This window comes from Rhea pennata, chromosome 1, assembly GCF_028389875.1.
Source record: "Rhea pennata isolate bPtePen1 chromosome 1, bPtePen1.pri, whole genome shotgun sequence".
NCBI classification, from domain to species: domain Eukaryota; kingdom Metazoa; phylum Chordata; class Aves; order Rheiformes; family Rheidae; genus Rhea; species Rhea pennata.
Genome location: NC_084663.1, coordinates 66,857,352 through 66,873,540, shown reverse-complemented (window position 1 = coordinate 66,873,540; position 16,189 = coordinate 66,857,352). Strand labels below are relative to the sequence as shown.

At 45.4% G+C, this 16,189-nt stretch overlaps 1 protein-coding gene across 1 annotated transcript in view; it reads right to left on the bottom strand.

Moving 5' to 3' along the window:
* Positions 1-1,101: 1,101 nt before the first annotated feature.
* Positions 1,102-16,189, bottom strand: part of IQSEC3 (IQ motif and Sec7 domain ArfGEF 3) — a 99,259-nt gene continuing 84,171 nt past the window's right edge. The window contains exons 8-16 of the mRNA XM_062570137.1: positions 13,989-14,111; positions 13,181-13,347; positions 10,938-11,077; positions 10,008-10,133; positions 8,785-8,884; positions 5,410-5,571; positions 4,535-4,627; positions 3,803-3,846; positions 1,102-1,539 (exon numbers count right to left, since the gene is read on the bottom strand). Of these exons, the coding sequence (XP_062426121.1) occupies positions 1,102-1,539; positions 3,803-3,846; positions 4,535-4,627; positions 5,410-5,571; positions 8,785-8,884; positions 10,008-10,133; positions 10,938-11,077; positions 13,181-13,347; positions 13,989-14,111 (1,393 nt within the window). The remainder of the gene's footprint in view (positions 1,540-3,802; positions 3,847-4,534; positions 4,628-5,409; positions 5,572-8,784; positions 8,885-10,007; positions 10,134-10,937; positions 11,078-13,180; positions 13,348-13,988; positions 14,112-16,189) is intronic.

The window sequence follows — 16,189 nt, the reverse complement described above, 5'->3', positions numbered from 1 at the left end:
AAGGGATCACCCATCCCACAAGGTGAACATAACACTTCTCTTTTCTTTGAGAAGATAAAAAATCAAGTGGGAAGGAAACACAAACCAGCTACAAGGTGGAAAGCAGAGGTGGGCGTCTCTCACGCTAGAGAAGACATCCTTGTGTGTGTGTGTATGTGTGTATGTGTGTGTGTGTTTAGGTGGGTGGACACCTCTTGGTGCCATCTCTTTGGAAAAGTGCCCATCCATTCCAGGAAGGTCCCTAGGTTTAATGTCTTTCTTCTACTCCCTCAGAACTGCTTGGTGTTTCCTTTAGTAAGCATGCTCCATACATACTCTACCATATAGGTGTATTTACATGTGATGAGGTCTGCTAGGTCTCAGCAGAGATCTCTTGGTACATTGCTCCAACATAACAACAGAAACAGTTTTGGTGTTCAGAGTGAGGCCTTCCTTGTGTTGTACTGCAGCTTAGGATAGTCTCTCCTCTTCTCATGCTCTCAGTGCACTCCCTCGCTCCGAACCATCTGCTGCAGGAAGGAGATAATATCGAAGAACGATGAAGAGAAAGCATGGCAATTGGTACAAATTCTCAGCTCCAGCTTAGCAGGCAGCAGCAGCAGTGGCAGGGGGAACTCCGGCCCCAGAAGTGACCCAAGATTGGGCCTTGGCATGGATGAGTTTGTCCCTTTCCGAGGCTGCTGAAGTTTTGGGGTAGATACAAACCTATGGCCAGGTAAATGCAAGGCAGGGGAAAGGGGTCGAGGAGTAGCAAATGGAAGACACAGTGTCTAGAAAGCAGCAGGTCATCAAGCCTCTCAGGAACAGGGCAACAAAATGTTACATGGGGATGGCATGAGCACAGGAGGCCAGTTGGGCTGGCAGGGTATGAGGATGTGTGAGAATGTAGGTAAGCAGTTTCTACAAATGGCTCCTCACAATTAGCATCATCTCGAGGGGATACAGGGTAAGAGTTAGGTCAATCAACATTTTTTTTTCTTTTCCTCTTCTTTTACTAAAAAATAAATCACAAACTAGATCTCTGTAGGTAGAAGGGGTTCCAGGGAGGTAGTGGGTAAGGAAAGGGGGGAAGTCTGTGCTGTTTTGGTGCTGGTGGTGTGGCTACACAAGGCTGCGTGAGCCACTGGAGTACCTGCGCCTCTGAAGCAGGGAGCTGGGGGGGCAATACTGGTGTGGGTGATTGTAAGGAGGAGGTGGAGGTGGGAGGGGAGGCTGATGGACTAGCTTCATGGAGGTCCCAGGGAGCCCACTGCCTGTGCTGCGCCAGGGGGTGGAGCTGCAGGAATCGGAGGTGACATAGCGTGTCAGAGTCTGGTTGAGGGCCGGCTCCATTCGAGCGAGGCACGGCTTGTCCAAGACAATGACTTTGACAATCTGCTGGCACTGTACAAGTGTCCCCGCTGAGGCGGGGTGCGAGGCCACCAGTGCTGTCTCCAGCCGTTCCCGTGGCGTATTAAGACGCATGCTGGGCTGCATTCCACTCTCGGGCCCCAGGGCGGAGTTGTGCTGGTACGTTTGAAGCCTGTTGTGAATTGACACCTAGTTTAGAAACAGTCAAAGAAGCATTAAATGTTACAAGACATTTTTCCCATCTGCTGCTGCTGGCTGCCCTGAACCCTTCCCACCAGTAAACCTCATATGCACTAAACCCTCCCTCCTCAAAAAAAAAAAAAAAAAAAAAAGAAAAAAAAGAAAAAAAGAAAAAAGGAAAAAAGGTACAGCCCCTGCTGGCTCTCCCTTTCCAATAGCCCCACCATCCCCCATCCCCATCCAGGCCTAAGTACCCCTGTCCTTTCCATCACATCAAAGGCAGCAAGGCCATCAGTCCCAAATGCAATGCAACTTCGATTATCCAAACAGAACAGGGAACACGTATCAGATCTGCAAGTGGAGGAGTGAATTCTCATATTAATGAACAGACCTCAAAGGTCACGCCCTTGTCCCCAGCAGCAGAAAGGAGAGGGAACTGGAGAGCAAGGTTTCAGATATTTGAGGCTGTACATTTCAGCAAAATGATGGTAGCTGAATCTGAGATAGAGAAAGACAGAGAGACTCAAACCCTTCCCAGCTTCCTGCCTTTCTGAGTAGGAAGGTACACCACATGACTAGCTAATCTGTTTACACAGGAAAAGGCAGAAATCTGACATACTCTAGCAAAAGGCAACTCCCTCTGATCCATTTGATGGTTTGTCAGTGAAAGGAAATGATTTTCAAAAAAGAAAAAAGAAAAAAAGCCCATCTAGCTCATACAATGATAAAAGAAATTAATGATGAAATGGTAGCAGATTAGATAATATCAAAGAAATGGAAATGCTTTTCTGCTGGCGGAGTATTACTTGGGCAACTGGAAGGGGGAAGGGAAGGAGCAGGTCATCAGGGTCCCTGCAAAGAGATGCCATAATGGAGTCATCCAAATAAGGGAGCTCACTGAGTTTGGCTTGTGAAAGGGGAGATGGCCTGGACTGGCAGTCCCCAGGGAGCATATGCAGCAGGAAAATGGTGGATGAAGTCATAGTTTCTCCTGTCAAGGACATGAGCTGACAGAGACCGCAAAGCAGAGCAAGATTGCTGGCTCAAAACAGAATGCCAGTCAAGTGACAAATCTGACATGAGAAACAAGTGTTTGCAGGCTGGCAGGGCACTTCCAGCTGGGCAGGCGTACATGGGACAATTGTGGGTGCCCTGATAGAGTATGCATTGGGCAGTGGAGCCAGTGACTGGGAAGAGTGGCAGTGTCAGTGGAAAAGAGCAGTTGTGGACTGGCCAAACTTCCCACAAGGGTGGGAAAAGGATGAGCTGTTTGTACCTACTCAAGCATAGAATTTGCTCAGGCTCACTGCACAGCAAGGCCTAATGCTGTGTCAATATTTGTTCAGGCAGTGGATCACCACTGGGAAAAACTGACTGCTGGGCCACAAAGCGCTAATGACTTTACATAGAAGTAATTCCCCAAAAGGAGACAGTCATCCCAGCAGGAATTGGAAGCTGGCTGGGAGAGACACCTGCCCCAGAAAGGGTGAGTGTGCAGGAAAATGGAGTGCTCAAAATGGAAAATCGGAAGCACCCACTTCCCACAAAGAAGCTGAACTCTTCAAGTAAATATACTGTGACAAGCGGGGAAAGAACTACCATGGAAAATGGCACATTTGGGGCAATGGGGGTATTCCAGACAAAGAAAGAGTAGGAAGTAGGAGACAAGATTTTTCTGTGTAAAGATTCACTTTCCTGTTTCCTCACAGGCAGTAGGAGTGCCTGTGAAGAAACAGGCAACCCAGTGGATGTGAGACATCCCTGCAAAAATAGATGCACACAGGACAGCCAAGCTCCCTACCTAGGAAGGTGAAGCTCTAGGGCAAGTCTCTGATATACAAAGACCATGCTTAATCCCCTTCAAGGCGGGGATGGAGAGATAGAACTGCAGAGACTGTGCAGGGAACCTGGGCTGCAGAGGAGTTTGCATGTGATGCTGCATGGAGTTAGCATGTCAGGGAAGTTTTTAGTGGGATTCTCAGTCTCCCTGTAAGCAGTAGGGTGGGTTAGTCTACAGCGTTTGGGAGCTTGGTCCATGAGGGATGTTACAGTTATAAAAACGGATTGAAAATGCTTTGAAGTTTAGTTTGGATTTGAAAGTTGTATTACCCGTCCTAGCAGTAACTTTTTATTGTATCTCTGGAAATTGGTAAAATTGTCAGTCTGGCTGGGGAGGCATTGATTAAAACCTGAGAAAAGAAACAACAGAGAATGTGAGAAGAGCTGAAGTGAGAGGGAATTACTTACCTCAGCTGCTCTGCACTCTACTTACCTCCACTGTGCTGTCCGAGACATTCTCTCCCAAATCCTTCTTGCCTTTGAAATAAAAGAAAACATCTCACTTACGAGATCCATACCTCAAGTTAACGGCTGGCCCTCATACTGTGGACTGGAAAGCTCAAAGCAGAGGTGTAGGACCCAACAGGACTCTCAGTTGAAGGATCAAATTCAGGCCCTCTTGTAACCTGATAGCTCCTTAGAGGTGTAGGGGGAAATCCTTTTGGAGCCTTATCTTTAGGTCCTGATCTTAGTGCCATTCTAGTGAGTTGGTAGCCACTAACAACTGCTCATGACTTTTGCTGGTATACAAACTAAGGCATGAATGGACACAAAGCCACAGAACACACAACAGAAGCTACACAGAAGATGTTCCTTCAAAAGTGTTGATGAAGACTAAGAAGGCAGATAACAGTGCAGTTACTGTGTGGCACCAGTTTAGGGAAGAAAAAGTAGGCCCAGTTCTCTAGGAGTTATCACATAGCATTTTGCTCCATCAGCAATCCCTCTTTGCTGGATGTTACAGCTACAGAATAGGTAATGAGATTTTAATGGCTTTTCTAGTCTATCTGAAGAATGTGCACTGTTCTCATATTTCCACTATTCACCCAAGGCCAAAGGATGCAAAATTGATCACTTCTTTTAGCAGTTATTCCCACAGGGATCAATGAGAACACATTTGGAAAAGTAGCACAACTAGGCCAAGAGTAGGTGGATGTCCCCTTACTTGTTGGAGATCCTTGCTTAGATTGTAGTTCCATCTGGGCTCCGTTGGTCCTTAATGAGAGAGCCTTTGTCCCTTGCTGTTTCTCCAACTCCCCTGCAAGGAAGAAGTGTAGAAGTGAATAAGGAGAGGGATGGAGGGAAAGGCATACTGAAGGAGCAGTGTGTGAAGTCAGTAAGGAGAATTAACGCAAGAAAACAATGACAGAGTGATAAAAAAGGAGGAAGAGAGGATCAGTTAAGAAAGAAGCAGAAACTGGAGAGGACTTGACTTGTGAAGGCACTTAAATATCTCCATACATTTGTGTGTATGAACTCCATTCATACAGGATAGGTTATTGCTGCACAGGAGGGGACCATTAATGCTGAGCTACTTCGGCTCATCAATTCATACATGGGAAGGCCATCAGGGGCTAATCTAATATGTTCTCCAGAGAGGGGCACAATACAGACTGCCTGTCCCCCAGACATTATCACCATCCATGAGTGTCCTCTCACTCATGCAGAGGACAGCTCTGCTAAAACTATCAGACCTTTCTTGTACTTTCCAGCTACTGCAGATTATATTTGTATAGTGAAAGGAGTATAGAACGGAGAAGAGTCAGCCAGTTCAGGCTTCACTGTTTCAAGACACGGTACTGTAGGCTCTGTTTCATAGCATCATAAGTAGCTACATTCCTCCAGTTTTCCCACTGATGAGTGGTCATAGACCCTAAATGCTTTTTCTACTGATGAACACAAGGACAATCATATGCAGACTTCTACTACTCATCCTCCTTAATCCTGTTCCTGAGGAATCCACCTTGTTTGCCCTTTCTCCCCCTGAAGATATATGAAGTGTGATTTCATTGCAGTCTGAATCATACTAGAGGCCCTTACATTCAATTCGTATCTGTTCCAGCTCCGTCACCTCTGCTATTGACTCTTTCAGATCTTCCACAAATTTCTGCATTTCGTCAGCACCCAGAGCACAGAAGTGTAGTACCTGCTTCTTCTCTGAACCCGAAACTGGAGTCACCAGTGTGATGCCATGGGGGTAATCTGGAAAGAAGATGTGTTAACACAACAAAAAGACATTAGGCATTCTTGCTTGAGAAGCTGGCTGGCTTTGGCACCACTCCAGGACAGAAAATTTCTAACACAAGTCCAGAGGAATAATGCACTTCAACTTGTCACACTGAAAACTGTGGGAACCTGCAGCATTGTGTTGAGCAAACATAGCAGCCAAGTTGCAGCGGCAAGGCAAGTACCATTACCACCAAGAAACTGCATCTTTTCTGCTCTGGGCAGGCACAATAGTGCCATGACCAGAAAACTCTTGTGCTTAGTTACACTTAGTATAACACTGGCTCAGAGAACCTGAGCACAGGGATGGGACTATAAAGTCCTCCTGAATCTGGAGGAGTAAACGGTATATGTAAGAGGCCAGCAAAGCTTTTTCTGCTGTGGGAAATGGAACAGGAGAGGCTGGCTTCTGCAAAGACAGAACAGCCATTAACATCCACAGAGGCAGGACCTCTCCTTGGTCTCCACTTTCACCAGCAGGGAGCATGGCAGCGGTGTTAGCACAACATGGGTGGGAAGCTCACTGTGCTGTACAGAGAACATGGTAAGAAGTATGTGGGTTTGTAGGTCTATGCTCAGTATTCCCCAACAGGCAAAAGGTATTGTAGGAATGCAAACGGAAGAGTACGCCCAGGCAGTGAAAATATCACAGCAAAAGGTCTTGTGTTTTAAAGATTAGGTTGGGTACAGGGAGGAGGTAGCTGGAGATCCAGTTAACAGAAGCAGGAAAACCAGAGGCTTTTGGGTGTGCAGAGAACTTGCTACAGTTGTGACTGGACTTTCTCTATCTTTTGCTTATTGGCCAGAAGTTTCAACTCTTTTCCCCCTTCACCTTTGTCTACATTTAATTTCTTTCTTCACCTGTCTTGTTTTCTTTTCTCCTTCTCCTGTAACTGTCTGCCTTCCTCAAGCAGTCTTTTCCAAACAAGTTAGAGGACAAACTTGCTCTCTGCAGCCAGCCCACAGTTCCTTCTGTTTAAATCCCAGGGCCCTTCTCCCACCAAACACAGAATCACAGAATGGTTGAGGTTGGAAAGGACCTCTGGAGATCATCTAGCCCAACCTCCCTGCTCAAGCAGGGTCACCTACAGCATGTTAGACAGGGTTGCATCCAGGTGGGCCTTGACTATCTCTGGAGAAGGAGACTCCACAGCCTCTCTGGGCAACCTGTGCCAGTGCTCTGTCACTCTCACAGGGAAGAAATTCCCCCTCATATTCAGGCAGAACTTCCTGTGGTTCAGTTTGTGCCCATTGCCTCTTGTCCTTTTGCATGGCACCACTGAAAACAGTTCAGCCCCATCCCCTTGGTACCTCCCCAAGGTATTTGTATACATTGATAAGATCCCCCCTCAGTCTTCTCTTCCCCAGGCTAAACAGGCCTGGCTCTCACAGCCGTTCCTCATAGGGCAGATGCTCCAGCCCTCTGATTGTCTTCGTAACCCTATGCTGGACTCTCTTCAGTAGCTCCATGTCTCTCTTATACTGAGGAGCCCAGAATTGGGCACAGGACATGAGATGAGGCCTCCTCAGGGCTGAGTAGAGGGGCAGGATCACCTCCCTCAACCTGCTGGCAACACTCTTCCCAATGCACCCCAGAAGACCATTGGCCACACGGGCACACTGCTGGCTCATGGTCAACTTATTGTCCATCAGGACTCCCAGTTCCTTCTCTGCCGAACTGCTATCCAGCAGGCCATCCCCCAGTCCATTCCATGCATGTACTGATGCATGGGGTTATTCCTCCCTAGGACTTGCCCTTGTTGAACTTCATGAAGCTGCTCTCCATCCAACTCTCCAGTCTCTCCAGATCTCTCTGAATGTCAACACAGCCCTCTGATGTGTCAGCCACTCCTCCCAGCTTGGTATCATCAGCAAACTTGCTGAGGAGGCACTCTGTCCCCTCATCCAGGTCACTGATGAAGAAGTTAAACAGGATGGGACCCAGTAGTGAGTCCTGGAGAACTCCACTAGCTACAGGTCTCCAACTAGATTCTCCGCAACTGATGACAACCCTTTGAGCTCTGCTTTTCAGCCAGTTCTCAGTTCACCTCAGTATCCACTCATGTATCCCACACTTCCTGAGCTTACCTATGAGGATATTATCGGAGACAGTGTTGAAAGGTAAGTGTTGACCATATCTGTCTCATTTGTTCAGATCACAAGCTCTTTGGGACCTCTGTTTTTCTAGCTGTGCAGGGGATACAGAATGGGATGTCTTTGACAGTAGCTCCTTCAGAACTCCCCAGACAGTCACAATACCATGAAAGGTGATCTCAGTTCTGACAGTGCCTGTTGGATGCTCAGCTTTGACTGCCTCTTTTATACATAGAGGGGTGTGAAACCTATTGCTTGCTGTGGGAGGTAGTGGGGTTCAGAGGATGACTTACGTTGTCAGTGGGATAGAGAAAGGATGTGAGAGGTCAATATGGGTACAGTACTGCTACAGTCCCTTCTCTGCAGTATATTTTGCAGGTGCTCACAAAAACCCCAGCAGGTATTAACCACACTGGCCATGCAGTGCCTCTGCTTGTGCCAGCAGGGAGCCCACATGTTTCTGGCACTCCTCTACCACACAACCAGCCTCAGCCATGATACATCATGGCTCTATTCCCAGACCATCAAGGTCAGGCTAACTAGGGCTGGCCTCTTGCCATGCTTTGGTGGGTGCTGTTCCAAGGGCTCTACATCTGTTTCAGAAAGCTTTCAGCACAGCATGGCATGGCATAGTGAGAGGAAGTGGCTGCAGCATTTCAGCCTTTATCTAATTCAAAGTTAGAAGTGGGGGTTGTGACTTGTGGCACAAGGGAAGAGAGGTTAAAGTCAGCAGCAGCAGTTTTGTCAACAAGGTTGTCCACATACAATTTGTTCCTGAGAGCTAAGTGAGATATATTTGGGGATTGATTCCATCATTCCTCCCCACTGGCACTCTTTCTGCCACCATGAGAAGTCGGTCCACTCAAGTTCACCACTTCTGTGGATGTTCAGGCCTAAAGAGAGGAACCAGGAGCCTCTTCTCATTGCAGTGTACCTGCATAGCTATCTCCTCCACATGAATTTTTCTTGCCTCCCCTTTTAACCCTGATGGAATACTTTGTCTGGTGCAAAATCACACTGGGTGACACAGCCCCCTCCCTCCTTTTCTTTTTCCCTGACAAACCTCTCCAGGCTGGCATGGAGTGACAGACTTACATTCATTCTCAAAGAGATGGAACTGCATCCCCAGCAGGCCAACTGACTTGCAAAATGTGTAGGTCGAGGAACTTTTCTTTTTGGGGCAAAGCTTCAGGATCTGTTCAAGGGAGAGATGTATCATTGGGCAAGCGCTGGGGAACAGGAGGCAAGAACAATGCAAACTATTCAAAACACAAAGCAAAAAGCTTATTTGTAGGGTTTGTTACTGTAATATGGGAGTAACACTTGGTGACTGAGAAGCTCTTTCCCTAGATAAATGCCTGGCATGCTGCACTTGTAACAACACTTCTGAAATTCTGCCTGCACAGCCCTGGGGCCCACTCATCTCTCTGTCTTAGGGACATTGGCTTTTTGATGCTCATATTTCTGACTTTGCAAGGATCATTCTGTTCACCAAGGGCCAGATTGGAAGGCTAAGGGAAGCCTGTTAGAATAGCCTCTTAGAGCTGAGAACCAGCACAAATATGATTTACCCCATGCGCTAGACTAGTAGCAAGGAGCAGACCATCTTCCCATGCTCACACCTATAAATGGGTGCAGAGGAAGAGATGGGGAAAGCTCTCTTGTCCACTGCTCATACACAAGGGATTAGCTTTGGCGAGATACTTGCAAAATCCACAGTCTTCTTTTGCCATAACACTCAGGACTTTTCGCTGAGTGCTTAATACAGAACTTTCCCCCTTTTTTTGCCCGCTCCCAGTCCCAGTCTGCCTGTGCCCTCCCTTGTACTTGTCTGAACTCAATCACAAGGTCCCTTGGAAAGCACACTTTTAAAGTGCTATACAAATTCTTGGCTCCAGTAAGTAGTATCTATTCTCCCACAGAGAGTAGCTATTACCTTCACATTGATAGAAAGGAGTGGCTTTAAAGTGTCTAGCAGGAAAGATCTGAAGTGCATGGGACAGCTCTGTCTACCATGGTATAAACAGTGAAAGAGATGAAACTCCCCAGGTTGCAAAGAGATGAGAGAGAGCAGTGATGCTGCTTGGATAGCTGTGGGATGTGGATCTGTTTTTTTTTTTTTTTTCCTAAGATCAGAGAAATTTTAGGTTTGGCTTGTTTTAACAGCAAAGGATCTAGAGCCTTGTCTTGCAGTGTTGATGGGTCAAGAGATGGCCTATTCTTAGGAAAGAGGGGAGATGTGTATATGTTTCAGACTTCTTTAAAGATAGTGGGGCTAGTTTTATCATTGTGGTGCCCAACCATCAGAACACACTCACCACCAGCAGATCATTGAAGAGAAAAACTTCCCTCTGGTGAGCTGCCTGCTTCTGCACTTTGTTCACATCAGTCACCTCATACAAGCGGCTGCAGCAGACCAGTCGGCGATGGGGCACAGAGAGAACCTACAAAAGGCACACAAGAGCATGTGTTGAGGGCAGGATACAGTGAGGGTCTCCACCATCTCCCTCACAAACCTGCCCAGTGGCAGTGGCAAAAACCAGCTCTGCTCACTCATATCGTTTCCTCATGATCAGTTTTCCTGCTGATCCAATAGCAGAGAGAGACCGATGCTTTTGTGACTTTGAGAAATCAGAGTGGAGCGTGCTCTAGGCGACCTTACTGATCACAGATCCCATCTTCATATACCTCTGGCTTTCAGTGGCTAGGTGAATGCTCATCCTCTCACCCTCTGGACAACTGTGAAGTTCCTGACTCCCGAAAGATTATTCAGCTCAGTTTGGGTATTTAGTATGTTTTTGCATTACACTTTGATTGCTGTTAAAGAAAGTGTCTCTGCTTTTGGAGCTCTCTTAACCCCAGCAGGTCTTGGGGAATTCATTAGAGAGATGCGTGAAATTGTTTTCTCTCACTTTCCCTTCTGCTTCCTACATCTCACAAGACCTGAAAAATCTGGAGCACTACAGGGCTATCACTGAGGCATCAGCAAGCAGCAGATTCTGGACAAACAATTAATGCACCAGCTAGGACAAACTGTCTTCAAGGAGAACCCCAAGAATTAAGAAAGAAAGAGACAGCAAGGAAGAAGGTGTTTGGAGAAAAAGGACTAGATGAATCATGGCAGACAAGGAAGATTTTATGGAAGAGGAAGAGAAGAAGTATAGAGGAAAAAGGCAGAAAAGAGGGCCCAGTGAGGGAGGCAGAGATGAGAGAAGTGAGTAGGTGGCAGTAGGGGTATGGATGCTCACCGTTTTCATTCCAACTATGGATTTCTCCACTTTAGTGACATAAGTCACGTGGTCCTCATTGGATTTTAGTTCTTTTTGCTGGATCCTCTCATAGATCCCCACCACCAGTTCCCGTGGGATGTCAGCACCATCATCCACCCCTGCCAAACACAGAAAATACAGGGCAGACTAGACAAGGATAGAAGGAAAGGGAAGAGTTGGTGATCCCTGACAGATACCATCTACAGGCAGTAGCTGCACTGTACCAATCCTTTTTTTTTTTTTCTTTCAGGCTATCTTCCCTCTTGTTCTAACATAGCTGATACACCAGGAGAGACTGACACCTCTAATGCCAATGCAGAAATGAAGAAGATTTCATTATTCCATTGCTCTGCATGGTGGCTCCTTTCCATATGTTCCCTAAGTTTTATAGCCACGATTTCATATTCATATATCTTGGGCTACTCAAAAACAACCCCAGCACTGATCTCATATTATCATAATTGCTAAAGGTGGAGGAGATCTATGTTGGAATCTAGCTGCTCTGCTTGCCAATGCAAGCCTCAGCTCTCCTGTTTGCTTGATGGCCTCCATCATTTTCCTTCTGTGATGTCTCCCTGGCCTGATATCTCCATGTTACACTATCTATGATGTCTCTGTCTTGGATCTGTCCTGTCCTTCTTTTATGTCTCCTTAGATAATTTTTCAGATTTTGCTGTCCAGTCCTTGCAGAGCCTGGCAGAAAAGTTCTCCTTCACCCTTCCCTTAGACAAACATCAAAATTTAAACTGCTAGTCTTTCCTCCTGAACTGAATTCTTTGAATCATTTTATATTGATTTTCTGTGCTTTCCTTCCAGCTCCCCAGTCTGAGACGTACTGTGTTGTTCTGCAGGTAAAGAAATGCTGAGGAACAAAGAAGCATTGTCATTTCCTGGCTTCCTGATTTACGTCCTTGCAAATGTAACCTGATTATTCTCAGATTTTTATAACACAGGCCAGGTAAGCCTTGACCTGGGCCTTGGGCTGAAAGTAAGTTTGGGATGAACTGTATCCCTTTGTGTATAAAGGGGCCTACCTTTAATGAGGTGTGATGTGTTACAAACTGCAGGTGAGTGATACTCATGGTGGCTGAATTCATTGTGATGTGAATCGAAAGTTTTTTGAGCAACTCTTAAATGCAAGGTTGCAAGTTAACAAAAAAATAAAAAAACAGCTTTTGAGTTTGGGCTATCTACTGCAATAACAAAGATAATGATGGCAGATATCAGTACCATTTAATATCTCCACAAAGAGGGCCTCAGCAGCACATTATTCCAATCTGAAGTTTACTGTAGATTGGAGGATGTGTAGGAGGCAGAGATGATACTGTCTAAATAACCATGAGCACAAAGAAACAAGACAAAGGAACCTACAGAAATTTAAAATCCAGACTGGGGTTCACAATGGGAAAACTTTGAAGGAACTTAATCTGAATCACAAATGTGCAATAAGAAACATTTGGAGGATGACTGACCTAGGACTGAGCATAGCTGGCAACTTAGACAGAATTTGTCTAGACATGATGTCAAAAGGCCAAACAATACTAAGCTGCAGTAGTAGATTTGAGAACAAGGAGGAAGCAGTGGCTTTACATATAGGTACGTCATGACTACATCTAAAAGAGTGCTTTTAGCAAACTGTTACCAAGATGGGAAGGACTTTGAAAAGAGAAGAAAATTGATTTGGGGAACTGATGTATCAGAAATTGCTAAGAGGTAATGTATGCATAAACTCAGTCAGAGCACTAGTTACTAAAAGTAATTATGAGCAATTAAGAAAGGGAAAAATTAGCCTGAATTGAAGGAAAATGTGCTCATATTTTTGAAGCAGCAAGGAAGGAAAGAGCTTGTTTAGTGCAATCCAACAGGGTATAGGAGGAACAGAGCTGAGAAATAGAAAAAATTAATATGATGGACTGCTTCCAAACAGTGAGATCTATCAAAAGATGAAACCATCTCTCAAGGAAAATAATGCAATTCTAACATTTTGAGCTGTTTCTGAGACTGCTGGACAGCTTTCTGCAGAGGACAAAGCTGAGATTTCCCTCTTCCTCAGCCCTGGCTGTCAAGATAGAGGAGACCTGAAAGTGCCTGCCTCCATTTCTGGCTCACAGAGAGCAGAGGGGCCCTGGAAAAAGGCATTTCCACTAGCTTCTGGTTGCAGCTTTCACCTATGTGGGTTTTAGAGTAGCAAGAGAGGAAACAAAGCAAAGTGGGACCCTCACCTCTCAGATTGCGAATGAAGTCCTCCAGCATCATCTTCCTGTCAGGCTTGATGTTGGGGCTGTACATGTCCGTATTGAGAAGTATGATTGCAAAGGCCAAGATGAAGATGGTGTCTGGATTGTGAAACTGCTGGACCACATCTGGGTTACACATGCAGTATCTCTGGCTGCAGCAGGAGAGATGCACACACTTAATATGGAGACCTTGGAGTCCAGTCTGCTCCAGAAGGGCAATGGCTTCATCACAAGTGGATCTCTCCATCTCTCACAAAAATGAGATGGAGCAGACTGCTCTCTGAAGGTCAATTTACCCACCAATGGCTGAAGTAGGCCATTGAAACTTCAGCCTTCTTGTCTTCAGGAACCAAAGGAACAAATGAGATCAGAGAGGCTACACTGGGTAGTACATTACGCAAGGCTAATGTAAGCGGTGTCTCCTCCAGACTGCCTTGTTAAGGACAAAACACAAAGGGAGCAGACCGAGGACCCCTTACAAGCCCCAGTACTGCTTCTCCTGTGAGTCATCAGTGAAAAGGAAGTCCCTCGCAGGCCCTGCCCTGTGAAGTTATGCAGGCCTGGATCTTGTGCCCTTCAGGTCACTGAACATCCAACAAGGACGTGCTCTGCAGCAGCAGTGGGATAGGCGACTCCATGCTTCACTTGCTCCCCCTTATTTAGCTCTTTGGAAGGGAGGTCCTCCGCCATTCAATCCACTGCTACTGCATGTTTTCTGCCTTGAGCATGCTCCTTGTTCCCATCCCATTGCAGCAGAGTGGAAAAAGGGTGGCAGTAGGGGTTGCTCTCTTACCTGAAGGCCTCAATTAGCCGCTCAACCTTCTGTGCCTCCCCCTGCACGCGGATGTGGGCCTGGAATTTCCGCAGCGCTTCGTCCAGCTCCATGCCCGAGAAGTCCATCTCGTCCACCACACAGCTGTAGGAGAGGGACACAGCCTCTGTTGGTAGTCCTCCCAGAGACAAGGCCAGGCAGGCTCCTTTACTGCAGTGCCAAAGCCAAGTCCCCATGGGAATTACCATGGGAGAGGCCTTGAGATATTGTTACAGCCATCCAGATGGGACAGCAATAGGGCAGTGATTTCAAAAAACCCATTCCTGGACTCTACAGCAGATGAGCAATTCTTACGCCTAACCATATACACATTTACATATATATATAGTATATATGATTTCAAAAAACCCATTCCTGGACTCTATAGCAGGTGAGCAATTCTTATGCCTAACCATATATGCATTTACATATAGATATGGTATATATCTGTATTGATGTATATTTATATCTATACAGATACAGATATCTAGACATCTCTTTATATATCTATATAGGTACAGATATAAACGTACATCTATTTCTGCCTTTCCTATCATCTGGTAATCCTTCACACGCTGTCCATCCTTCCTCCCTTCCAGCACATGCACTTATTCACTACTACTTGTCTATCCTTCTTTTATCTGAATTTACCCAGTTGTTCTTGTACTATCCTCTCCCCATCCTCCATTCAGTCAGGTATCTATCCCCATTCACAAGCCACAGCTTCTTCACCCCTCTTCACTCACATCCAACCACTGCAGCAGCAATGCTTACTATGTCTTTGGAGATCACAGTCGACTCAAAGAAAATAGGAAATTGAAGTTGTTGTACAGGAATGCCATTGTAACATCAAGGCAAGACTGGGTAAAACTCTTCCCACACACTTAAATATGAGGAGTCTCCAACAATTCATTCCATCCCAATCTTTATTCATTTTGTATGTTTCTACCATTCCACACTATCCTTTCAATTTCTACCATATTTTAGTACCATGCTTCCCTGCTGTCTACTGGAAATCCTCCATCTGACATATTTATATTTATTTTCTTTTTAAGGTAATATATTGCACACTGGTAGTTGACAGCCACCTTAGCTCTTCTAATACACCCCACATTTTTTCCTCCTCTTTTGTCCCCCACTAAAGTATTTTCAGCTTATAAAAGTCCTACTGTTACTCTCCAAAATCTGCTGTGACAGTTCTTCCTGTCTGTATTGGTCAAATTGTCTAGTTCTTACTGCATGATAGTTTGGTCTTCACTTCTAATGACAACTCCTTCCTATTGTGGCTTCAACACATTTTGTTAGCATATTCCCACCATTTGTGCCCAGGCCATTACTGCAAACATTAATTAAATGCAGACTCAGAAAACTTTACTTATAACCTCCCTTAAGCCAAATACTTCCCATTTCAGCACAGCAGGTTAGCATTAATGTCTGCATTAGCCAATTCTCCTCCACATTTATGATTCCTCTGCTAATTTCTCCCTCTTCCAGTCTCAACTGGCAATTTCCCATGTCAAGTGCTTTGCTGATGTCCAGAATTATCTTCTGCATGTCCCTTGTCCAGAAAATCAGTTGTTTTATCAAAGAAATCCACTGAATTAATCTACTCTCCATGACCTTCAGTACATACCACTTACCTTCATGTCTGCCGTTATTCTTTCCCCTAAAATAAATTTTTAAATCTGACATATTGTCTGACACACCATGAAATCCACAGTTACCAAAATCCTGATTTCTTTAAGCCTTTCTTGAATACAAAGTACTAGTTTGCTAATCTTCTGTCACATGCCACCACCTGGACATTACAAGTGTATTAAAAATCCAATGACTCCATATTTTCTGTTTTTACATTCTTTGGATGCTGGTTTTATTTTTTCCTCCCTTTTTCTCTTTCTCTGTATTGTGATCGGTTTGCCTTTTTCATGTTGTAAAGACAAACTGATCTCAAATTTAAGGTTAGGAGGAAATTTTTCCCAAGATAGGTTGTCAAGGACCTTATGGGGAATAGCAAAGGGAAAATAAAGGGAGAAGGGATTACCTCTCTTCTAGACCTTTCCATCTCCTAGGCTCATCTGGAAACTTTATAAAATAAACCTCTACTAATAAAGGGATGTGCTGCCATCAGTTTCTCCTGCTTCCTTCCTGTGACACACTAGAGATGTGACTGTTGGTCATCTTTA